This window comes from Setaria italica, chromosome II (assembly GCF_000263155.2).
Source record: "Setaria italica strain Yugu1 chromosome II, Setaria_italica_v2.0, whole genome shotgun sequence".
Lineage (NCBI taxonomy): Eukaryota > Viridiplantae > Streptophyta > Magnoliopsida > Poales > Poaceae > Setaria > Setaria italica.
Genome location: NC_028451.1, coordinates 12511019 through 12537178, shown reverse-complemented (window position 1 = coordinate 12537178; position 26160 = coordinate 12511019). Strand labels below are relative to the sequence as shown.

Genomic DNA, 26160 nt, shown 5'->3' with positions numbered 1-26160 from the left:
TTGCTTCTGCATATGTCGCAGGCTCATCATTGTCCAACAATAATATTTCCCGCATTTCACGGAGCCTTGCTGACCTTCGTGGTTGTGGTGGTGCTTCTCTTGCCATGGGTATCTCAACTTGTTCTGCTACGTTAGCATCACTCATTGATTCTTGCCCGATCGGCTCATCTTGAACTTCTTCAAGATGCACTGTCTTTCCACTCTTTTCTCCTTTGAGAAACTCTTTCTCTAGGAAAACCCCGTTTCGAGCGACAAACACTTTGCCTTCTGATCGGTTGTAGAAATAATATCCCAAAGTTTCCTTTGGATATCCCACGAAAATGCACTTATCCGACTTGGGTGTGATCTTGCCCGACTGAAGTCGCTTGATAAACACTTCACATCCCCAAATCCTTAGAAAAGACAAACTAGGAACGTTTCCAGTCCATATCTCATATGGTGTCTTAACTACAGATTTAGATGGTACCCTATTAAGTGTGAAAGCTGCTGTTTCTAGAGCGTATCCCCAAAATGACAACGGTAGGTCCGGCTGGCTCATCATTGATCGAACCATGTCTAACAAAGTTCGATTACGTCGCTCGGACACACCGTTTCTCTGAGGTGTTCCAGGCGGCGTAAGTTGTGGAACAATTCCGCAACTCTTTAGATGATTGCTAAACTCGTGGCTCAAATACTCGCCTCCACGATCAGATCGTAAGGCCTTAATTTTCTTGCCACGCTGATTTTCAACTTCATTCTGAAATTCCTTGAACTTTTCAAAGGTCTCAGACTTGTGCCTCATCAAGTAGACATAGCCGTATCTACTAAAATCATCAGTGAAAGTTATGAAGTATTGGAATCCTCCTCTAGCCGTCGTGCTCATTGGTCCGCATACATCACTATGTACGAGTTCCAACAAGTCTACTGCTCTCTCAGGAAATCCTGTGAAAGGCGTCTTGGTCATCTTGCCTAGCAAGCAAGCCTCGCATGTCTCGTATGATTCAAAATCAAACGAAGTTAGAAGTCCATCAGAATGGAGCTTCTTCATGCGCTTATCACTTATATGACCCAAACGACAATGCCACAAGTAGGTAGGACTCAAATCATTAGGCCGAGGCCTTTTAGCACTTACATTACAGACAGGTGAACCATCAAGATTTAAAACAAACAATCCATTCACAATGGGTGCAAAAGCCATAAACATATTATTCTTAGAGATCACACAACCATTGTTTTCACTCGCAAATGAATAACCATCCTTCATCAAACATGAAGGAGATAAAATGTTTCGACTTAAACTAGGAACAAAATAACAATTATTCAACTCCATAATAAATCCTGACGGGAGGTGGAGTTGCATCGTCCCGACGGTCAAAGCAGCAACTCTTGCATTATTGCCCACGCGGAAATCAACTTCTCCTCTTTCCACGCTTCTACTTCTTATCATTCCCTGCATCGAATTGCAAATATGAGCAACCGATCTGGTATCAAATACCCAAGAATTAATAACTGTATCAGCGAGAAATATGTTGTCTATAACATAAACAACAAGCGTACCTGAGGTAGAAGTACTCTTACTTCCGCCGTTCTTCAAGGAAGCTAGGTACTGCTTGCAGTTTCTCTTCCAGTGACCAAGTTCATGACAGTAAAAGCACTCTTTATCTGGAGCAGGTCCAGGTCCAGCTTTAACCTTGGGCGGTGGGTTTGGCTTGGACGTTCCAGCCTTGCCCTTCTTCTTCCAAGAATTGCCCTTCTTCTTAAAGCTGGGCTTGTTCTGTATCGCCATCACATGGCTGGTACTAGCGCTTTTCTTTATGTCAGCCTCTGCTGTCTTGAGCATACCACACAGCTCATTCAGACCCTTCTCCGTCCCATGCATATGGTAGTTCGAGATGAAGTTCCCATAGCTAGCCGGAAGAGATGAAAGAATGAAATCAGTGGCCAACTCTTGGCCCAGTGGGAAGCCTAGCTTCTCCAACCGTTGAGTGTAACCAACCATCTTGATTACGTGTGGTCCTACTGCTGCGCCTTCTGCTAGCTTGCTCTCAACAAAGGCCTTAGACACATTGAACCTTTCAGTCCTGGCCTGTGTTTGGAACATATCTCTAAGCGCCACGATCATATCGTGCGCCTCATGGTTTGTTTCGAACTGCATCTGCAGCTCGGGTTCCATGCAAGCAAGCATAAGGCAGCTTACTTCAAGGTTAGCATCACATGCTTTCTTGTAAGCATTCTTAGCAGCAGCGGGTGCATCCTCAGCAGGTTCTTCTGGTAGTGGGTTGTCTAGAACATCTTCCTTTTTCTCAGCCCTGAGAACAATTCTCAGGTTGCGGATCCAATCCGAGTAGTTTGTTCCATTCAACTTGTCCTTCTCAAGGACCGAACGCAAAGCAAACGATGTGGTGGTGTTGCTAGGTGCCATTTAATCTACAACAAGAGTAATGCAAAATACACTAAGACAAACGTATCCATGATAGAGCAAATTACATTAAACTATTTTAACAGAATCTACTCCCACTAAAATCAATATCCCTCTATTGAAACTTAGTGATTCAGGATCCACAACTAACAAGTCTACTAGTGAGCTTTAGCATCACCGCTAGCAAACGAGGTAGATCGGTAAGCAACTTTTGCTAATCATATCACATATGACTCCTGTTGTTGGGTGACATCTCCATGTCTCGGCGCCCAACCTTTATGCCCCAAGGTCCTTAACCGTTAAGATGACCTTGTTAAGCAAACCAACCCTTATGCGTGCAAGTGTCCGACACAAACCCGTCTAGTCAAGGAAAACTAGTGGCACCCTAATTTCATAGACCCACCACTAATTGTACAAGACATGGGACGGTGCAAGTTTTAGTTGGGAGGGCATACTAACTTAAACTTTGTAAGGGATCGTTCTACTTCTAACATCACAGCATGCAGAAAGTAAAACATAAATCAGAATAGCATTCACACAGTTGTGACACAGTATGGCCCGTTTTCATATGGTGATCTCCATCTCCATAGAAGCTGTTCACCATGGTGATCTCCATCTCCATGTTCCATGTGCGCCATCCTTCTGGTGATGAGTCCTCCAAGAACTAGAGCATGCTATTACGCCTAATAGCTAGTAAAGAATCTAGTAATGAAGATTACATAGTTGCTTGGATCATCACAGATTGGTACGCAGACCATTAATTACAATAAAGTGACAACACATATGGCTCCTGCCGTGTTGCCGTACGCGCGACACGCAGGTCACGAATGAGTTACACACATGCATCACATACACAAGGGGCCATACTGATCACAAGATACATACATCCTGCAAAAGAGAGTTAGGCGTCCTAACGTTCCAAACTTGGGAAGCCCGAAACTCCATCTTCCAAGCCGAATTTGGCAAATCTAATGTCGCTGAAAATGGCGAAGCGGTTGAATTTCATGTGTAACTTTTTCTGTAGATCAATTTTCATATAGAAATCGCCCCGATCCGAGATCGTACCGAAAAGTTACGGCTGATTTACCGAAGCATGCGCATACGGCAAAATCCCGACCCCGGCAGTAGATCACATCTACTATTGCACATCTAATGCGCCTGGCGTATGACCCTGGATCTCGATTTGACCAATCATATTGATCTTCCCTCACTGCAACTGGATTTACGTGTATCACTTAACTCCGATGGCGGAAACCGACCGGTAGGAGTATGTCGTTACACTACCATTGCAGCAAGGGCACGAAATCAGGACATAGATCAAACAGAGAACTCGCATATCTCCATATGCACACATCCCAAATCCAAAACTAAGCAGCTAAGGCTCTGATACCACTGTTGGGATACGAGGTAGGCTACGCTAGCGCAAATCAAAATTTTCTACCGCGTATAACCAGGAAGAACTGCCGTATAAGGATCACGGGATTACCACTCGACGCACTACTGGTGCGGAAGATGTAGATTTGCGTCGATGCAGTGAAGACGATCACGTAGTCGTACGTAGTCGATCAACGTCCAGCAGCTCCTCAGCAGCTCGTCCACGTGCACAGCAAGATCGCCTCCGGTGCCGCGGCTCGTCGTCGGCTCGTCGTGGCTCGTCAGCGGCTCGTCGATGGCTCGTCCAAGTGCTGCAGGCGCAACACCTCCAAGGTATCCACACGTGCAGGGAGGAAGCGTCGCAAGCCGGATTGCTAGATCCGCGAGTTGCAACAGGCGAGGGCGTGGGAGGCGCGGCAAGTGTGTTCAGCCAAAAGGTGTGAAACCCTAGGGCGCCCCCACCCCTCTATTTATAGGGGTTCCTGATGGGCCTCTGGATCCGAGGCCCATTAGTACTCCTAAACCTAATCCAACTCGGATCAGATCCGAATTGGGCTTCCAGCCCCTTAAGTGTGTGACCCTATGGGTTCGGATACGTATAGACATGGCCCGAGTACTCCTACTCGGCCCAATAGTCGGTAGCGGCCTCTAGCAAGACGTGCCAACTCCTATACGCATACGAAGATCATATCAGACGAACCATCACAACATAATATACATGCTATTCCCTTTGCCTCACGATATTTGGTCTAGCTTCAAGCCGACCGCTCTTTCTCGATCCTGTGATTCGGAATCCCTTTGTAGGTTAACTCTTAACCGTACGTAGCATGGCCATGCATTTTCTGATCCGATCACTCGAGGGGCCCAGAGATATCACTCTCAATCAGAGAGGGGCAAATTCCATCTTGATTGACCATGTCTCATAGCATGCTTCTTGACAAACCCGAAAGCTACCTTTATAACTACCCTGTTACGGCGTAGCGTTTGATAGCCCCTAAGTAGGTCAATCCACATCTAGAATACATGCGATAAACTCAGGTCTAAGGATAAAGCGTATATGTTGTTTAAAGAGAGAACTACTTCTCGTGTTGGGTCAGTCCTAACACATGTCTCCACATGTGTCCACATTATTAGTTCAACATCTCCATGTCCATGACTTGTGAAACATAGTCATCAACTAATACATGTGCTAGTCTAATATTCATGTGTGTCCTCACATGAACTCCGACTAGGGACAACTTTAGAATAACCATACAAGTAAAGAGTTTCACATACAATTCACATAATTGCAAATCAATTCAAGTAGCCTTTAATGGATATTCAATGAACACAATATACAAATCATGGATACAAATGGAATATCATCATCTCTATGATTGCCTCTAGGGCATACCTCCAACACCTCTGTACTACTTGGCGTCTCTTAGCTGGAGGAGCAGAAGGCGCATCTTCAGTATTACCCTCAGCTACCTCCTTACCCTTGGAAGGCATGGGCAAGAAACCAAGCAACACCCGGGACTACAAACCACAAGACAACATTGTTATTGGGAAAGTACTAGTCAAACAGAGTCAACCAACTACATCTTCGACTACTCAAAATGAACAAAGAGAAGCAAAAATACCTCTGTTGGTCCATACCAACTGTCAAACTGCCGAAGGAGTCCCGGGAGTACTAGCACTCCTTGATAGTTCCTGAATAACTTACCCAACAACGCCTCCACGTCGTCATCGGATACGTCTTCAGAGGACATACGTGACGGGTCATCAAAACTCGTATACTTGAAGCCCGAGTGAGCACGCTGCTGTAGGGGCTGAACTCTGCGCTTAAGGAAACTGGCGGCCACATTGATCCCAGTTAACCCCGAAGTTCTTAAGTCGGTAATCTGCGCCAACAAATTGGTGATCTCAGGGGTATCCTCAGGCTCAGTCACCCAGTTGTCCGCATATTTTGGAGCATGGCTGGTGATTATTGGCAAGACAGGATCATGGTTGCCAATATAAAACCACCTCTTCTTCCAATCACCATGGGAATCAAGCAGATCATACTCGAGATACGCACTTGAGTTCCTCAACTGAAACCCAGCCCCGTTGAAGACTTCTGTCCTATTTGCATTAGGCTGTGGTTTACACCGAAACAATTTCTTAAACAAGTCGAGACTAGGCAAAACACCCAAGTACACTTCACACAAGTGTACAAAGATAGCCATATGCAACACACCATTTGGATTCAAAGGGACTAGTTGAAGATTATAGTACTCAAGAATACCTTTGAAGAAGTTAGAGGTAGGCACCGCCAGGCCTCTTTCAACAAAATGAGCCAGCATCACCGTCTCCTTGGGGTGCTCTTTGAATTGCCATGCATTCCCATATGCGGGCCTGCACTCAAGCTCGACCCTTGGTTGAAGAAGATTTGCATCAACTAAGGCTTGAACCGTCGGCTCCTTCATCACAGAATGCTGCCAAGTGATCCCATGAGGCGACGGCATAGTCTGGTTCGTCGGGCCACACTTGGGTGCCAGCAACTCGAGTCATTGCCCTTCTTGGATCGGGATCTCAACATGCTGGTGGTCGCGGCCTCCCCCTAGATCTTCTCAGGTTTCTTGCCCATCTTCTTAATACGCATCAAATCTTGAGGAAAAAAGGGGGAGAAAAAGGCCGCAGCAATTTCTCTCCTAAAGATCGGGCGGGGCAACAATGGTAGCGGCGGCACAAATAGGAGCAGCGGCACTAGGGTTGGAGAAAGGCCGCAAATTGCAAGATCTGCTACAACAGGCATGCCAGCAATTAGCGTTGGGCCCCCAATTATATCCGCAAAACTTCCGGATTCCACCCGTTAATCAAGCAACGGTCATATACGACTCAGATTTACCACCATAATGCCCAATGGCTACTCTGACAAAGAGATTGATCCCTTCACTGACTACAAGTAGTCGTCCAAGTGCTCGGGGACTGCGTATACCGTACCGTTGGATAAAATTTTGTTTTTCTGAAGACTGAGATAAGTCGAAGCGAAAATTACAAGTTTGACCCTCAGCCTGATTCTTTTATTCAACCTAAGGCTCGGGGGCTACTCCATATGGAGTGCGATTATCATCGCACTACCATATACAAAATGTTTCAAGACAAAGACTACTCGAAGCAAACATCAGGGACTGCTAAGCGTACCATCCAGTCACGCGACAGTTCTAGTACTCGAAGGTTGGCTGCATTGAGAAGTACTCAAGGAGCACCAGGAGGAACTCAAGCGACATCTTCAAGTACTCAGAACTATTCCTCTCGACTACAAAGTACTCAGGGGCTTGTCGGCTAGGCACCCCCGAGCCCACCAGAAGACTTGTATGGACCCACTCATGGGAACGTACCTGAAACTTACTCGGACATGAAGACTAGTTTGCAGGGCACGTAGGCTTCATAGACTCCCCGAAGACTAGTCAGGTTAAAAGGAAACTACTCTACCGAGTTAGAGTAAGTAGGACTCTATAACGTACTCGACTAGGACTCATACACAATCCGCCCTGTAACCCTGCTCCCCCGACAATATAAGGGCGGGCAGAGACCCCCTCCAGAAAATGGAGAACAACTCAACACAAGTTCAATACAATCAACACACTGGACGTAGAGTATTATGCAATCTAGCAGCCTGAACCTATCTAAATCATGTTCCTTGCGTCACCATTGACTCCTTAATTCTCGACGACACCCACCGCACAAAAGACCACCTTGGGTACTCCCTAGGCAAGTTGCCGATCTAAAACACCGACAGAGCTGGACAACCTTCCAGATTCGGATCAGGTCTAACGAGCTAAAGCGTGACTTCAGGCTGCCACTGTCTAGCTGGAGGCATGATCTAACGAGCGACACACACACTCACGGTCCTCATCTTCCACGCATTCCCGCAGTCTATCCGGGTACAGCAGATCCGACCGTCGCTGAGGTGAATGCAGGGGTGGCCGCCTGCCCCCAATCAACGAAGAATAAGTAGACCAAAACACTATTCCACCCGCCAACCCCAGGCCGAGCAAGCCGCAAACCTGCCGGCTGCTCAACCTGTCAACCCACCGGCCATTCAGCCGCCCAATCCTCCAATCAGCAACACCATCAACAATGACCATCAACAACACAACAAAGATAACCGCCCCCGCGGCGGGAGAAACCATGACGAAGACAGGGGCCAACTAGAACGGCAGCACGATCTTCGAGATGACCTGCATGAGCTTCGCTAGAACCGTGACATTCGCGCCAACCTAAATAAACACCACAACGAGCGCGATGAGTATGAGCTTCGTCACCACGCCGAGTACGATCGCGACTATGGCGCTCCTATACCCAACCGCGATGCGGCGCATGTGACATCTCAAGTAATTAAAAGCCAAATCAATTCAAGTAGCCTTTAATGGATATTCAATGAACACAATATACAAATGATGGATACAAATGGAATATCATCATCTCTATGATTGCCTCTAGGGCATACCTCCAACAATTCCGTCGGTTTCACCCGATAAACCACTTGTTTAGGATCGAAGTTAAGCATACTCACATGAAGGTGAGTTCCAGAGATTACAACATTCCACGTAGATTAACTTAGGTTCAACTTCAATTTATTACACCACAAGAGTTCAAAAAGTGCGTAAAGTAAATTGTTCAAAGTTTAAGCAGTGGAAAAAGGATGGCAACTAAACGTTGAAGCAGAAACATCATGGTGAAGCCGGCCATGATATCAGCTACCGCAATCCTCGCCGACCGAGGATGGGTCCCACTTGACCGTCCAACCCGGAGGGAGTTGGGTCGGCCAAGTCACACTAGCAACCAAGTCATGCACAACAACATTACCTGAAAACATAGCCACAAGAAAGGCTGAGTATACTAATACTCCGCAAGACTTACCCGTCAGGTGGTATCTACTCCACCGACTCCTAGACATGCAAGGCCTTTTGGCTAAGGGGTTTGTTTTGCCAAAAGCATCTAAAGTGGATCCTTACTTTCAAGTTTTAGTATCAGGTTCTAGTTGATTATCCATTCTAGGTAAGCACCTATACTAAGCAAGCATGGTGAAACAAGCAAAATTAATCAAACATCCATTTTAATCAACATTTGTTCCTCTTCTTACTCAGTGCAGCATAGTGATCAAGCAGTTCTAAACTGTGAGAAGTAGATGATTCGAATCGAGTTTCTTAACCTTGCAAGGTGGATCTAAACACACGACATATGCTACTACCGCGACGGGTTCACATATATCCGCGGTTCCTGTCAATGCATGATGTTTGTCTAGATCCCACTTCCCTTGGATACAATGCCCCAATGGTCCCGGAATGACGCCGTACCAAGGCTGCACTTGTACCCACATGATGCACCAAGGGAACCCAGTTCCAGAGAGAGTAGGGAAAAGGTCCACACTGGTTCAATCAGGTAGTAGGTTTCCCGATCCCATACTCAGTATGTGCTTAGTACTTTCAAATACTTGACCACAATGACCATCACATTTCAACCTTAGCACATTTATCGCTAGATAGATGGGGCAATCCACCAATTCAAAACCAAAAGCCTGGCCCCACCTGTCGTCCTTATGGTTCCAGCACAAGAAACAGGCAACTCCTATAACTTGTGAGTGACAAGAAATTACTCGACTTTTACCGAGTCCTATTTAGCATTGCAACTACTCGGGATATCATACTAGTGTTCAAACATAGGTACCTGAGATCATGCAACTAAGGTTTCAAGAAACTCCTATGAACTTAAATGCACAAACATAAGTAGCATAGATATTGCATGAACTATGAATTAGGGTTATGCTCCGGGCCTTGCCTTCCTGTTCTACATTAGTAAGGATCTCGTTGGAAGCTTGGCTTAGGTCTTGCTCAGCCTCGACGTGATGCAGCTCAGCGATCCTTCGTTGGCTGTCGGCAGCAACTTGTAAGTTCCATTTGCGAGAATCGCTTCTACATGAGATGCATATGCAAAATTCAAGTTTCACGATTTCACGAGCAAGATGTATTCTTAAGATTTTGCAAAGTGTGAGTTTAACATGTAACCCAAGTCAAGATTCAAACTGAGTTCTTTGTGAATTAAAGTGCTTTCATGTTTTAAACACTGGGTTTGATTGATGGTGATTGTGTACACATATAAGGTTTTAGAAACTTAGACTTCACAAAGAAGGGGGGTTACTTAAGGGTTGCTCAAAACTCACTTGGAAAGTTATCATGTTTCTGAATTTTTAAACAACTCAAAACATCATATTTTACGTGTATTTAACTACATGCATTTATTTGAGCAAGGCAAAACATGTAGCAACTAGAAGCTAGCATTTTTCCTAGTTAAACAGAGGCATCAAGAACCTAACAAAAGTGATCTTGCATTTTTATCTATTTTCTTCCATTTATAGAGCAAATAACAAGATCACACTTAGCATTACAAGGTTTGCCTTAAACCAATGTGTTCAGCACCTAAACTAGTGCCACAACATTCATATCTAGAACAAGCATGACACAAGTGTTCTAACAGAGGTGGATGTACATTTTTACCATTTTTGTGTGATTTATGGAGCATTTATGAGCTTACACACAAAATAAAAAACTACGGGGAAAAAACATCAGTAACATGTCCAAAACCATTTTTCAGTAACATTCGTTGATCCCGACTCGTTTTCTAGGATCTCGAGTTCTGTGGGGCTGAGTTTCTTTGAAGCTGTGAAGACCTGTTGCATGGGATTGGGTGCTTGAGAAGTCGCTGCGATTTCTACAGCTTCTATGTCACACTCGTATGATCGCCTTAAATCTCCACGTAGTGTCAACTCGCCCTTAGGTCCTGGCATCTTGAGTACTAGGTAGACGTAGTGTGGTATAGCCATAAACTTGGCCAGGGCTGGTCTTCTGAGTATAGAGTGGTAAGAAGTTTCGAAGTCAGCAACATCAAACCTGATGTACTCGGTTCGGTGATGTTCCTTGGTGCCGAAAGTGACTGGTAGGACGACTTGTCCTAGAGGTATGGCAGCATTTCCTGGGACAATTCTGTAAAATGGTGAGTCCGTTGGAGTGAGCATGTCAGTGATGTCGAGGCACATTTTCCTTAGTGTTTTGGCGAAAATGACGTTGGGTCCACTTCCGCCATCGATAAGTACTTTAGTAAGTCTTGACCCTGCGACGACAGGATCGAGTACTAGAGGGAATCGGCATGGTTCTGAGAAACTTGTCCATTGGTCCTTTCTACTGAAAGTTATGGGTAGCTCAGACCATTTGAGTGGTGTGGGAGCTGCTGGCTTGATAGTCATAATCTCTCTATGTACTAGCTTATTGGACCGCTTGGACGCGGTACCTGGGATTCCACCAAAGATGACGGAAGTCTTAGACCGTCTTAGAGGCAGCTTATTGGACTGCTTGGACCATCTTAGAGGCAGCTTGGAACTCACCTTCACCCTCGTCAGCTTCATTGACTTTGCCTTTACCATTGTCCTTCTTCTGACCAATGTCTTCAGAAGGTGGTGGTGCGGGTAGTTCTTGCATTACTCGGTGCATGCTGTAGCAATAAATCGCCGAGTGTTTGCTGTTTGGCTGCCATGGGCATTGTTTCTTGAGTAACTCGGTGAAGGAGGGCCCGTCATTGCATTTGTGTGACCCTTTCTTGCTTGAGTTGGATATAGCCGTGACAGTGTTGTCAAGTTTGCGCTTGCGGTTCTGATTACCCGAGTAGTTGTTTCGAGTATCATTGTTGCGGTTTCTGTCTTGTTCATGATTGTTGTTATTGTTATCACGACCGCGATTGCGATGAGAGCTGAATCTCTCACGTTCTTTGTCTTCTTCCTCTGCCCATTGTTGCACCATGATTTTGAGATCTTGGCCGACTCAAACCTCAAGTCGAACTCTGAGAGAGCCAGAATCCACTTTCCAATCCTCCCTTTCAAAATCGGCAATGATAACATGTACTTGACAACATCATCTTTGCACACAACCACACATTCTGCTGATAACAGATAGTGCCTGAGTTTGGTACAAGAAAAATATAGACAGAGGCACAGCCGTTCTACCGGTGGATATCTTGTTTCGGTGTCCAGAAGTCTTCTGCTGACATAATAGATCACTCTTTCTTTCCCTTCAAACTCCTGGACCAGCGCTGACCCAATAGCCCTCTCATCGGCCGACAGGTACAGTTTGAACGGCTTGTCAGCCTGCGGAGGAACCAATACTGGTGGCGAGACCAAGTACTGTTTGATGTTGTCTAATTCTTTCTGTTGTTCCTCACCCCATACAACTTCTTGCTCGAGTTTTATTTTCAACAAAGGGGTGAAAGCTTGAATTCGCCCCGACAAGTTAGATATGAATCGCCGGATGAAGCTAACCTTGCCAATTAAGGACTGTAGCTCGGTCTTATCCTATGGGGCTATAACCTTGTTGATGGCGGCTATAATCTTCTGATAGATTTCAATTCCGCGCTCGTGGACCATGAAGCCCAGAAATTGGCCGGCCGAAACGCCGAAGGCACATTTGTTAGGATTCTTTTTCAACCCGTGCTTCCTCGTGCATTCCAATACTTTTCGCAAATCGGCTAGATGCTCTTGGTGCCCCTTTGACTTGACCATGACATCATCGATGAAGATTTCCACCAGGACACCGATAAGCTTGTGGAATATATAATTCATAGCCCGTTGATATGTAGCTCCAGCATTTTTCAAACCAAAAGTCATTACCACCCACTCGAACAAACCGAGATGGCCAGGGCATCTGAAAGCCATCTTCAAAATATCTTCTTCGGCCATTAATATCTGATTATACCCAGCATTACCATCCATGAAACTGATGACTTTGTGTCCTGCGGCAGCGTCTATTAAAACATCAGCCGTCGGCATCGGATATTCATCCATCGGCGTAGCCTGATCAAAATTCCTGAAGTCAATGCACACACGTAGTTTTCCATTTTTCTTGTATACGGGCACAATATTGGAAATCCACTCAGCACAACGACATTGCCGAATAAATCCTGCTTCACTGCCGAATAAATCCTGCTTCAATCAATCTTGTAATCTTGGCCTTTATGTCAGGTAAAATTTTAGGATTACAACGCCGTGCAGACTGCTGATACGGCCGATACCCTGGTTTTATAGGCAACCAGTGTTCGACAATGGACAGGTCTAGACCAGGCATCTCATGATACTCCCAAGCAAAGCAATGTTTAAATTCTCTTAACAGACTTGTTAACTCACGCTTATACTCGGGGTCTAACTTGGCACTAATATACGTCGGCCTTGGCTTGCCGTCTCCAAGGTCCACCATCTCCAATGAATTGGCCAACGTAAACCCGTGCCCAAGCTTCCCATCTTCTCGAATGAACTGATCCATTTAATTTAATTTTTCAGAACCGACTGCTTGGATCGGCTGTAAACCAAAATCGGACACCTTCAGAAAATCGGTGTCCCAAGTCCTGCCAGATAAGCATCTGACGTGTCCGCAGCTCCACTATTGCACGTCAGCCGCGGCATCGCTATAGGCGGAATCGGCGGTGACTACTTCGATGTTGTTGCCGACCCACTGGACGAGGCATTGGTGCATTGTAGACGGGATGCAGCAATTTGCGTGGATCCAATCTCGCCTGAGCAACATGTTATAGGACCATTTGCCATTAATAATAAAGTAGTGGGTAGGGTCTTACTGCCGATGGTGAGGTCGACGCAGAGTGCCCCCGGGCCGGAGATACGTTGCCTTCAAAATCTTTGAGCATCATATCCGTCTTGGTTAGATCTTCTTCACCTTTGCTCAGTTTGCGGAACATAGCATATGGCATGATGTTCATAGCAGCGCCTCCATCCACCAACAACTTAGCGACTGGTCGTCCATTGACGTGTCCTTTGAAGAATAGAGCCTTGAGATGCTAGCATTTTTTGTCTTTGGGTTTCTCAAAAGTGGCGGTCATTGGCTCCAGAGCCAGCTGTGCCATCTGTTCCTCTATCTCTGCTGCGTCGTCACAGTCGGCGGGAGCCATGAATTCCATCGACAAGATGAATACCATGTTGACGTCAGCTGCCGAATCGTGATCGTTGTCCCCTTCATCGGTTTTTCTTTTGGGGCGCCAAACTCGGGACCTGTCCCAATTCTTGTCTACCGCTTGCCTTTGTTCTTCTTCTTGTTGCTCCCATTGGTGTAAACATTGGACTCTCCGTTTCCGGGACTTAGTCAAGCCGTCTGGGCACCATTTGGGATTTACTGGTTTTTAGGCGGTTTTGCATGTTCCCAGTCTGGCTCTCGCCCCGGGGTTCTCATATGAGACTCTTGAGTCGGCCATTTCTCCCAGCCGATCATGTGCGCTGGTCCTGCCCCCCAGCCGATTACGCTGGTCAACTCTGCCCCCCAGCTGATCACGCACTAAAACGCGTCAATCTCCTTGCTCGTGCCTATTTCTGCTGATCGGCTCTAGTCCTCGATCCCTGGAGCGTGATCTATTGAACGGACGGCTACTGCGATACTGTCCGTTGCACTCGGGGCAGTTATCGACCGATGGTAATCTGAGGTTATTTTCCCAATAGTGAATGAAAAACAGGCACCTCCAGTGATCTTCGTGTCGGCGCATCATCTCCTCTGGCATCTTGAATCTTCCCGCTACCGCTGGTACTTGCTGAGTAAGTCTTGAGAAGTGACAGGCCGACGTAGTCTTTCTGATCCTTCACCTTCGTTATCCATCCCTCCTTTTCCTTTGACATCCTCGGCCGAGGTCTAGTTTCTAGGGTCCACTGCACTGCTCCTTCTGGCCGATTCTGACATCAGCACTTTGGTTTGGAGCGCGTTTCTTCCCACGTCGACCATGTTAGCAGGGAAGGGGTGCTGATCGATCTTCATCGGCTTCCCCGGTTTTGCTGGGACTTTGAATTTGAGTCTCTCTTGCTCAATAGCCGACTATATCTGTTGACGGAAGATCTTGCACTCATTGGTGTTGTGAGATGTGGCATTGCACCATTTGCAATACATCATCTTTTTTGAGATGTTCGGCCGACGGAATCATGTGGTAAGGCGAGAGTTTGATCTGTCCCTCTTGAAGCAGCAAGTCAAAGATTTTGTCGGCCTTTGACATGTCGAAACCGAATGTCTCGAGCTCCTTTTTCCCGACGGGCATGATATTAGCTTCTTCCCTTTTACCCATTCTGCCAGGCCGATTTCTGCCTCTTCTTCCAATTCGAACCCTTCCATATGCCACCTTCTTCTGGAAATTTCTTCATTGGTCGAAGGGGTGCACTTTCTGGCCGGATAGTCGGTGAACGATTTGGCTCAAACTCTCGAACTCTTGGGAAGCATATTTCTCCTTGATGTGTGGCAGGAGTCCTTGGAAGGCGATATCAGCCAACAAGACGTCGGTCAAGACCAGGGTGTAGCACTTGTTCCTGACCTTCCTGAATCTCTGTATGTAGCTGTTCCTAGCCTTGCTCTTTTGCGTATTAAACCTTCAGTTTATATATGCATTTATGTTTTAGCCCTTGGCTCCTTTAAGCTTAGCCCCTGGAAGTTTTAAAACATTGCCAGCAAGCCCCTGCACCTTGTTTAGTGCATATCCAGATCCGTTTTAAGTGTTTCTTGAGTCTATGAATTTGTCTTAACGTATAGATTAATTTATGATCTTGTTTTCTCTGTTGCTACTATTTGGTTTACTATTTTCTTATTTTATTTATTTGTTTGCTTGTATGTGCTCGTGTGATGCATTTAGAAGGATCGCAGTTCGAGGGATTCGAAGGTCAACATTTAGAAGTCCAAGAAGGCAAGACATGCCCTTGATCACAACTTGATCCTATGAAACTTTTACTTTCATATTCAAAACACAAATGTTATGCACATTAAATTCCTAAACATGATGGGTCCTATTTAAGGTGTGCCTAGTTTTTATTCCCTATGCCTTGATCAACCTAGGTTTATTTTAATGTTGGGTAGTTTATGCTTAGTTGCTCAACTTGGTTATGGTGGAATTAATAAACTTAATAATTAAACTTGTTTTATTTATACTATACCTTTCATTAATACAAGATCACCCTGCTTAAGTGGAACATGGAGAACCACATGGGAAAATAGTACAACCACAAGAACTATATGGCTATAGTCTTGGCTAATTAATTAGAGAGTTTAGTCTAAGGTAATCTTGCCCTAAGAGGGGAGGTGTTGATGGGGTATAACCCGACCCTCAGACTGATCTGCTCTATGGTAGCTTCACAGTCTTAAGAGAGGTTTATGCTCTGCTTCAACCTGAAATCTTAGCGGGTTACCACTTACTAGGAAATCTTTGTAAAGGCCTCGTAGCATCCCTATGCAATCACATCTCAGAAGTGTGATATTGTACCTAGCCCGAAACAGCATGGTTGGGTCTAAAGTTCTTTTCAACTTTTACACGACTTGTGGGTAAAGATGTGCAACCTATGTAGAGTGTAAAACTGATCGATTAGCCATGCTCACAGTCAAGAGCGGCCTGGACCCTCACATGATTAAATTATCAGAAGTTGAACTAAATTGTTGCTATTTATTTCTGTTATCTTTATTTATGTTCATGTGTAATGTTAGTAAATGCTAATAAAACTTAACCAACCAATTAAAATACTAAATTACTATTAAATCATAGCCTATACTTGATTGGCCTTACACTGCACATTTCTCATGCTTGCTGAATACCAACCATAAGTGTACTCACCTTTGCTAAAATCATTACTCAGAACCGGTCAACTTTGAGGAGGTTCTTCAAGATTTTGAGGAGTTCTAGGCGTATGTGTTCCCCAGTCAATTCTTCGATGGAGATCTGCTGCGATAATAAATACTCTTTTTGCTATTTGGTTTGGTCATGTAATAATTATATACTCTCTTTACGTCATGGCATTGTCTTTGATATTCACTAAAGTCGTCGCATGTGTGTAACTTGATCCTAACCCACATGTGATTCTTGCATATGGTTTTACCTTTAAAACCGGGTGTGACAGCTCTACGGAGGAGGGCCATACTAGCGTGGCGTGCACCGCGGAGTATGTTGTTGCTTGCTACCAGAGCCGGAGTGAGACCTACGACCCCAGCGTAGCACTGCAAGTGATCGCCGTTGCCGTTGCCCACGAACTGAGCTAGCTTGTGCGGGCAAATGACGAAGAGGTGGCCAACCATGAGGCCGTGGTGCCAGGGCCACCAGCCATAGAGGACGATGCCGACAAGGGGGAGCTAAACATGAGCGAGGCAGGCAACGCCCACAAATACGCAGACGGTGTAACCCATGCACACCGAGGAGATGGCTTGCTACCATCTAAGGCAGACTGGGTCTCGAGGCACGCGCGGCTGACCGGTTGGTCGTTACAAATTCGCATAACCTACTCCCACTCAGTCACGCATGAGCCATGTTGCGTGGTAAAACCACCTAAGTTACAAGACTTACTGCTATCTAAGGCTGATTGGCTTACCAGATCCTCCAGTTAATTAGCGTAACCTACTGGGACTCGTGAGAGCGCTGCATAAACCATCTGTACAACAACGGCACAAATCTGTCATTTATCGCTTTCTTTTTTTCAGGTCTTGTGTCATTTATCTTAGTTTCGGCTGAATAAAATGGCCGACCCAACAAACCAGGCTGTACTAATTCATTCTGCAAGCCCAAAGCAAGTATTCGACCCATCAAAGAAGTTGTACCTTTCAACTAGCGTGGCAGAAACTGATGGGATGAGCATAATTAACCGATGACCGAAAACTGAACCGAAGTACCCTGACGAAAACCGAAAGTCCCACCGAAAAAGTCAGCCACCAATTCGGTCTTTAAGTTCCTGGTCGCGACTTTCTTCGACGCCATGCTCAGCACTCAGCAGCCCATGTATTGATGCCTCTTTCCTCCCTTGGGTAAAAGCGACGCTACGGCCACATGCTCCCTATCCTTTCCTTTGACTATGCCTTTTGGTACTTGTAATCCATATTCAAGCTAACTAAAATCGATCCTGCTTCGATGTGCATACTATGTTGTGTGCATAAAGACCAGGAACATCTCCTGCTACAATGCCCCCACGTTAGGTGCCTCAAGACCGATGGATGGCCCGGTGCTGTGCCGTACCTTGACTTGTTGCGCGTCCACTAGGGTTACATAACCTTCTAAAGTGGAGGACTGCCACGTCTGCTCACCGATCATCACCACCTTGCTATGGAACACAACTGGAAGGTCCGAGATGACCTAGTCTTTTAACAACTCTGTCGTGCCTATGAAACCACATCTTTCTTGCTGTGGCTGCTGATTTTGCGTTATGGAAGCATCAGTTGTGTGAGTTGAAGCAGCTAACTCTATCCTGTTGTGGAGTATCCTGTTGTGGAGTAAGTACTTTCGTAACATTGTAAACTAGTGGCACTCTCTGTGTACCCTACTCTCAAAAAACTATATGAAATAATATCTACCTAAGATCAGATGAGTTGATTTTTATTGTCTTCCATCTATGTTCTATATATTTAATAATAAGTTCTTACTCTTTCTGTTCTTTGGAAAAATTGAACACACGATGCTCCTATTTCTTTATTTCATTATGAGTCGTATGCTTGCGACAATAATTAATTCTTATTAAAATATGTAGTGTCGCATCTGAAACTTCTCCATCGACTGAACTAAGAGCTTCCAAATTAAATTCCTGCAACTTGCAGAGACCAATGGGACCAATGGCTTGAGATAAAAAGTTGTCCTGCAACTTGGAGAGACCAATGGTCGTGCTTAAAAGTTGTGCTGCAACCATCTATTTCATCCAGGTTGCTTGCGGATCGTAGTGTGCCCTTACTTAGCAATATAGTTCCCTCTTGATAGTTTGCAGTATGGTTTATAGGTTTTATTACTGTAATAAAATCATTTCATCTCATTATTCTACATAATCTAGAAATGATGCTCCTACTATTTACTTGCTGAAGTGCCCCTTATAGTACCAGTGCTCCTGACTTTTCCTTGCTGTAATGAGATCTGTTTCGTATCAATTGCTGAATCAATTACTTGCGCATACCATGTCTTCAGTTTTGCAAAACTATTATTTGGAACAAGTTTTTGAAGTCTGGCATGTTCTTCCATTGTTGCAGGAAAAAGACATCTTCAGATAGCACGATGAGTAGCAAAACCAATTATCCTATACAAAATAATATCTAATTGGCCTTTCAGAGATACAAGCAAACTATGGTCCTGAGTAGAAAATATATTCCAAAAGATTTATAATAGCTAACTCATGGAAATGCTGTTTAGTTCCTTCTTTGTACAAGGCACAAGGTTCATGTCCTCGCTATTTCTTTTAATCAAATTGTCTTTTGTTAGAATTGCATTACATGATATCAGCCTTCAACCACATAAAATTTTTAATTTCAGTGGAAGTTTAGCTTTCAAGACCATTTTGTATGGAAAGCCATACTCAGAACTGCACAAGTAGTTACACACTGACTTGATTGAAAATCCACAAGACTTCTCGCAGTTCCATTTTGCTTTATATTTTTCTCTAGACAAAGCAAAGGAGATTAGCATAACTTTTAGCCTTCTCAACTCTAAAATTTCGCAAGTTTTCAGTATATTTAGCCGCTCCCACATCCTTTTCAAGACTGCGGATGCATAATTTGGATTTGATCTTTGCTCAAGTGAACTGTATCTGATGTTCCTCTGTTCTAACAGGTTACTGATAGTAAACTGCTTTGCCATGCATAAATTGGAATGAGTGAATTTCACTGTAGGACCTTTAATTATTCCCGAGATCTCATCTAGATCCATAAAGTTTTAAAGCAGTTATCTAGGTCCACGATCTAATAAAGAATGATTGTAGAGGTCCACGGACGTCCACGGAAACATTAGAATGATTGTAGAGGTCCACAGACGTCCACGGAGGCACCTTCTGGCTATGTGGCGATGCCAGCATGGCAACAAGTTGTGAAAAAGACCTATCTTTCATTTCTCACTCTCTCGTACTCATCCGCGGTAATTGGCAACGCGAGCACTGACATAGTGAGAAATGAAAGATGGAGGGGTCTTTTTTACAACTTGTTGCCATGCTGGCATCACCACGTAGGCAAAAGGTGCCTCCATGGATGATCATGGACCTCCACAGACACTCTTTATTAGATTGTGGTCCTAGATGACCACTTTGAAACTTCATGGACATAGATGAGACCTCAGGAATAGTTAAAGGACCTATGGTGAAATTCACTCAATTGGAACGCTAACATTTATTGTCAAATGAAATCTTCATGTTCACCAATTGGCTAACCAAATTGGCATTTTTAGCTATCTTTTATTATCACATGCTGCTTCCTGTGGTAACTTGCAATAGAAAAAGCAAAGCGCCACCTGCTTGACAGATAATAGGCTATAGGTATTAAGTATTAACAAATCATCACAAGTATTCCGATTATATAATCTGTTGACACAATTGTTTCTGGCAATAGAAACAGGTAAACCGACCTAAATTGGTTTCGGAAACTTACAGGGAGTTTCAGATGCATGGGGGCATGGATCCAAAAGAGCCAATCCATCTAGGTGATGACCAGCTCCTCTGCGGAGAACAGCTATAAGTTTCCTTATGGACACTTGATCACCATTGGGGCAGAGATGTTCAGATGTGCTGAGGTCAGTTCCCCTTCCAGCCTTCTTTCCGTGGTATGTAATCACCTGGAATCCATTAGACCACCTGCAACTCTATCATGAAGTGTGATGTTCACATGAGGAAGGACCTCTATAGTATGTAATCACCTGGAATCCATTAGACCACCTGCAACTCTATCATGAAGTGTGATGTTCACATGAGGAAGGACCTCTATAGTAACATTATTCTTTCTTGAGACTTGCCATCACTCAGAAGTGTCTCCGTAGCTGCCTCACCATCTCTCCTCTCTCTTCAGCCACCATCATCTTGTCGCGTGGCTGGGCTGCCGACGGTGTGACTTCAATCCTGGTCGTCCATACGACCGTACGAATTTGGCTTAATAGATTGTTTGAGTCCATAACCTTAGTAGATGAGTTGTGTGTGTGCGTAGTCTCAATCTTATGCATATTTGATCGACAATTTGACTAGGAACAGGCAACAACCTGATGCTATATTGCTATATATCAACAAATACATAAAAGTGTACTTTTCACAACCACTCCATCGTCTCTGATCTGAATAACAATGAATTGAGCACCTTCACAGGTAAATCCATTGCTTTCTGTACAGCTGTAGTTACTAACAAATTAAATGGCATACTAATGTAGTTTCGTTGGATAGTTAACCATTTTTAGCTTTTACCAGTCAGCTGTGCAATTTTACGAATGCATTACTTGCGAAGTGCCTTTCTGCCAAACAATTTTTCATTTCTATCATCAAAATAACATTTTTGTTCATTATATTTACTGAACCTCAGATGATGATATCAATCCATGTTGCATAATTCATATCAGTCTTGGTGGTTCAATTCATGCACTAAATGCCACAGAGCTTCTGTTCTCCAGATTTTGAATACGAATGCTCAGGAAGGTGTGCCCTACGCCCTACTAAGATTGTTATAATGCACATTTTTCCTCCTCTAGACAGTAAAAGCATGTTTATTTGTATATACTACGATATCCCAATTGTATATAAACAATCAATTTACAAATGTGTATACAAGAACCACCGAATTTGTTATTTGGAAGAGTGGTTGTCATCTCTTTATAGTCGAGGGGAAAGTCGATTTTCTTCCTCAGGTTCTGGACAAAATCAGAAAATTCCTAAGCTTGCTATCTTGGTTTCTGCAAATATGCCTTCTGTGTCTCATTGACATGTCTAATTTCAAGTAAACACCATCAATGTTTTATTGACCAAGCAAATTTCCATTCCATCATGTCCTGAGCTTGAAGCATCGACTGTCTTTGATGGTGCAAGCAATTCATGTTATGTCTATGAAGGATTTGTTTCCTTAGAGGTTTAAATATAAATATGTCGATATTACTTTTAAAATCCTTTTAGGATTTTCCAATCCCTTCTAAATACATGATGTATCTTGGATCTTATCTTGCCATGAAGATATAAGGCAACGAGAAAAGGCCCACTTCAAATATGCTAAAAGCTACTTCTGATATGGTAGCATTAGCCAAAATCAGCATACTTATTACAAATAATCACTATTCAATTCTCAAATGTTGCACCTCAATCGAGAGACACATACTGAATTCTACAGTTGTCCAATCCAATGTAGGCGCAGCAAAGCCGCGCTTGCATTTCTAGTTTTCAGTAAACTGTGTTTTTTGTTTGATTTGGGGCTGGTGTTTTGTTGCTGTAGGTTTTTGGCTGAAGAATGATTTGTGTGGATTCAGTTCTTTTTTAGGTGGTACATAGAGCTTATGGAGCTCTGGCCGTTTAGGTGATCAACAACGATGCATGCTTGTCCATTATGAGCTTGCTTGCTCACTCTCACCACCTGAGCTGCTGCATGGTATTAAACTACTGACTAAATGTTTATTAATCTTCTCTTTCAAAGTACTGCCTATCCCAGTGGGTATTGATTATTTCAATTTTCTCAATTCCTGATGGATCCAAGATGAGTAGGAACAACCAATTGGAGGTGGCAAGTGCTGGGCAGCCCGCCCTTGCCGGAAGGAGACCGAGTAGAAGGTGTTAGACTACTTATTTCATAAGCGCTTCTCAAATGAGCTGCACAAAAATGGAAAAATCGCTTCCCTAAGAAGCGGGTTTGATCCAGCTTCGGCGTTTTAGTACAAATGGGAGTGGTGGGGAGAAGCACAGCCAGAATAAGCTGCAAAAAAATGCGCCGTTTGGCTACTGGTTTCGGCTTATTTTGGCCATAAGCAGGATTTAAGCTGTTCCAATATCTCGGGGAGGCTTTCTTGCCCCCCCCCCCCCCCCAGTCTTGTACCCCTATATATTCACTCTTGAGGCTCAATGCAATATATCCCATGCATTATACACAATCTTACAAAAGGATCTGCCAGCGGCCAAGAAGTTGAAGAAGAATGTGGCTGCAGCATCCCGACCAGCATACCAGTTTAGGTATCAATTCTTGTCTTTGCTTTTTCTTGTGTGTCATTTCACATTTTTTCTATTATTATATTTTGTTTATGTATAACACTTGTGCCTTTTGGGCTCCTTTCCTTATGTTTTTTAAAATTAACAGGAGATATGCTGTAAGATTCAGATTTCAGTAGACCTGTCATAAGTGTTTATGAATTTTCTGGTAATATTGTTACATATTCTTAAGCCCACAAGAATTGGTCTTTGCAACATTGAATCTTAAAGCATCCAGCAATGGCAAATATGTCTCGGTTTTTTATTTGCACAATAGTTCTGCATACTTGTAGGCACAAATTCAGAATGAAAATCTCCTGTGCAACTAATTAACAAATGCTCAAATTTAATTGTAGGCACAAACACCAGATAAAATGACAACATACTTCCCATCACATTCAAACTTGGATCATTAAATTTAAACTATTTTCTGGGAGCAATTCCACTGAAACTTACAAACAAGTACAAATACCCTTTTGTAGAAGTTTGAACATGGAAAGAAATTCATTTCCTGACGAAGTTCATATAAGAAGAATAATAACCCAATACTCCATGTTGGCCATGAATATTCTGTCAGATCTCACATCCTTGATAGCCATTAATCTGAGTGGTATAAGATGATACTATATTTTCCTTTGGCTTTCTGAATCTATCAATCTGGACACTAAGTGATTCATATCTCAAATAGATTTTCTTGCTTTGGTCATTTAATTTTGTTATTCAAGGCTGTAGGAACAATATTTTTTTATGCAATCTATATCTGCAACTACATCCGCAAAATCATGCCTGAAATGACATAGGATATCAAAAAAAATTTAAATGGATCGAGCACTACATCTGACTTTTTAAATCTACACTATGTTTTGATGTTCATTCAGCTATGCATATTGAGCATATTCCATCTCACTGTAGGGGTGGCCTCTTAATGTCTATCTTATTTTCCAACTCCACTGATGTAGAAATAATGTGCATTCATCATTCATAAGTATTCTTGACTTTGATGAATTTAAAAAATGATAGCACTGTTGGTGTGTTGAGCCTATGCCTAATTTGAGTAGGTCTACATCCAGTGATACTAAAATTGCAAGACTTACAGGAGGCTCCGGTGCTGGCAGTCGCCTGTCAGTCCAGCTGTGCCTGGCACCTCGGCACCTGCTGATCCTCTGCTCGCACTCCCTTCTCCATCTGGAAAGGCATAAAAAGAACAAATCACCAGAGAACGTCAGTTCAAATAAGTTCAGTTGCAAGCAATGACTTTGCCAAATCAGGAGCTAAAATGTAAACAAAGGCAAGGCACTTAAATTTCCATTTGAGAGCTAAGCTACAACTTTGCACAGAGTTCAAGCAGTCAGCATAACTATATTCTAAAATTCACATTATACCTTTGGTACCTGAAACCACAAGAGATGTCTGTATATAGTGTTGACTGCTGGCTTTTAGTTGACCAATCTGCCAAATTTGCGCCTTCCTAAACCCAGCGGCCGGCGGAACAACTATCCGTGTTCAAGAACAAGCTCCTTTATTAACCAAGCGTGCAAGTACATTGTTTCCCCATCCAGGATGAATGAATGCAAGCATATTTTTGGCTGTAAAAATTAAGCCCACAAAGGCTTTAAAATCACAGCTATAACACAACACATTAGCATCGACTCCCCAGAAAGTCATGAACTCTTCCCAAGGTTCCACCTTGCACCATCTCCAAATCCCAATCATAAGTAAAGCAAGAAGCAAACAGATTGCTCCAGGCAGATAGAATAAGTTAGCATCTCAAATTATCTTAAATCGGAGAGCTGATCCAGTAGTATAACTCACTGGCAATCAACATGAATATGGATTATACATCCAGGAAGAACTGATTGCCTCTGCATATCAAATTAAACCAACCAAGTTGTAATGACCAAGCAAAGGGATTAACATGCAAGGAAGAAATAATAACGTAAATTGATTAAGCCAAACATTCACTAAAATTTATTAAACCAATCATCCATCAAAAGATCAACCAAGGAATTACATAGAGAAAATAACAAGCCGACAAAGACTACCATATACACTGCTGCAGGAAAATGACACTTCACAAATGACATTACCTGAGACTTGAAACCTCGCCGCTCCCTGCTTCTTTGCTACTTACATGCACAAGCTGATAGCTGAACATGCCTGCCATGGTCAACCTGATACCGTGGCTGAAAATCAGAGAGAAAAAGCCAAGCTGTTGCTGCAATCAAAATGGTACAGAACGTCAAAGCCAATAGGTTGCTACTGTTGCTGAGCAGCAAGTAGAGAAATTCAAATCAGACGAGCAAAAACTGAACCACAAAGAAAAATGAAAGAGGTCCAAGAGTGGCTGCCACTGCCGAGCAGTTAATCAAGGAGCTTAGGCTGCAATTGGTAGTGACAGCAGAACAGAACCAAATCATTGTTGCAGAGCTGCAGTAACCCAAAGGCAGTGGCTAAAAACCGAGTGGCACAGGCAGAAGATAGTGACAGCCGATTAAACTAAATCAAGCGGAACCACAGCAGAGCACAGGGCTCCTCCTAGAAACAATGCACAGAATGATACATCCTTACATCCTTGGTTTGCTTGAGATCCAGATAGGAGAGGGGTACATGAATAAGAAGTTTTTGCATGCTTGGCTGGAAATCTGGTTATTCAATGTGCTGGCATTAGAAGCCACCAATTTTGCATAGCCCATCTGCAGAGTTAACCAAATTAGAATTCGTTTGATATCTTTGGTTAAACTGTTCACCCGACAGATGCTAATTTCTCAATCGGGCACTTGAAATCATAAACTGCAGATATTTGATTCAACACCTCCAAGGATGGGAACTCACCACCGAGAACCCCAAATCTGCACGCAACCCCATATGAAATCGAAGCGGAAGCGAGGCATCCACCTGATGGATGGGCACGCCTCCTTTAGCGGTTGGTTGCTCGCCGCCGGGGAAGAGGTTCCCGTGCGGGGCTTGGGGCTCCGGCGCCCATGGTGGACATCGACGAGTGCTCGCCGGTGCCCAAGCCCGCGCCGGCAAACCCGGACCCCTCCGTGCGGGGGCGACGCGGGGGCAAGGCGCGTCGGTGGCCGGTGGGGAGCGGCGCGGGGCAAGCCGCGGCGGTGGCGGCCGGTGAGGGGCGCGCGTAAGGAGGACGGGAGAGGCGGTAGAGGGCCGGTGAGGGGCGCCGCCATGCCTGAGGGAGTAGGAGGAGAGGGAGGCGGATCTGGGAGAGGGAGGAGACGGGGAAGGGGAGGTAGTCGGAGAGAGGCCTTTTTCCCACCGCTTCAGGCCGTGCGCGACGTGGACAGCCTCGGGAGGAAAAAAAAAAAGACCCGTTAAAAGGCCACGAAGCAGTCCAGCGCAACCTTTGAGGGGCTGAAACCCCGCACCTCGGGACGGGACACCTCGGCCCGCGCGCGGACGGTGG

The 26160-nt window shown here is 44.3% G+C and overlaps 2 protein-coding genes across 19 annotated transcripts; both read right to left on the bottom strand.

Moving 5' to 3' along the window:
- Positions 1-5108: 5108 nt before the first annotated feature.
- Positions 5109-7381, bottom strand: LOC111256491. Its single transcript, XM_022824707.1, has 2 exons — positions 5395-7381; positions 5109-5290 (listed from the first exon to the last, which is right to left on the bottom strand). Exons 1-2 carry the CDS (start codon positions 6256-6258, stop codon positions 5114-5116), a joined length of 1041 nt encoding a protein of 346 aa, XP_022680442.1. The 5' UTR covers positions 6259-7381; the 3' UTR covers positions 5109-5113.
- A 949-nt stretch (positions 7382-8330) lies between these two features.
- Positions 8331-26039, bottom strand: LOC101779129. Of its 18 annotated transcripts, none has more exons than XR_002676366.1 (5): positions 25572-26034; positions 25308-25432; positions 24131-24954; positions 23834-23924; positions 8331-8605 (listed from the first exon to the last, which is right to left on the bottom strand). XR_002676366.1 is itself a non-coding variant. In XM_022824122.1 (5 exons), exons 1-5 carry the CDS (start codon positions 25602-25604, stop codon positions 8570-8572), a joined length of 381 nt encoding a protein of 126 aa, XP_022679857.1. In that variant the 5' UTR covers positions 25605-26039; the 3' UTR covers positions 8331-8569. The 18 variants fall into 18 exon arrangements, 3 of the variants coding, with proteins under 3 accessions (XP_022679857.1, XP_022679858.1, XP_022679856.1); XR_002676353.1 differs by having other exon boundaries at positions 20185-23924; positions 24122-24954; positions 25572-26033; XR_002676365.1 differs by having other exon boundaries at positions 24122-24954; positions 25572-26031.
- Between the last annotated feature and the right edge of the window lie 121 nt (positions 26040-26160).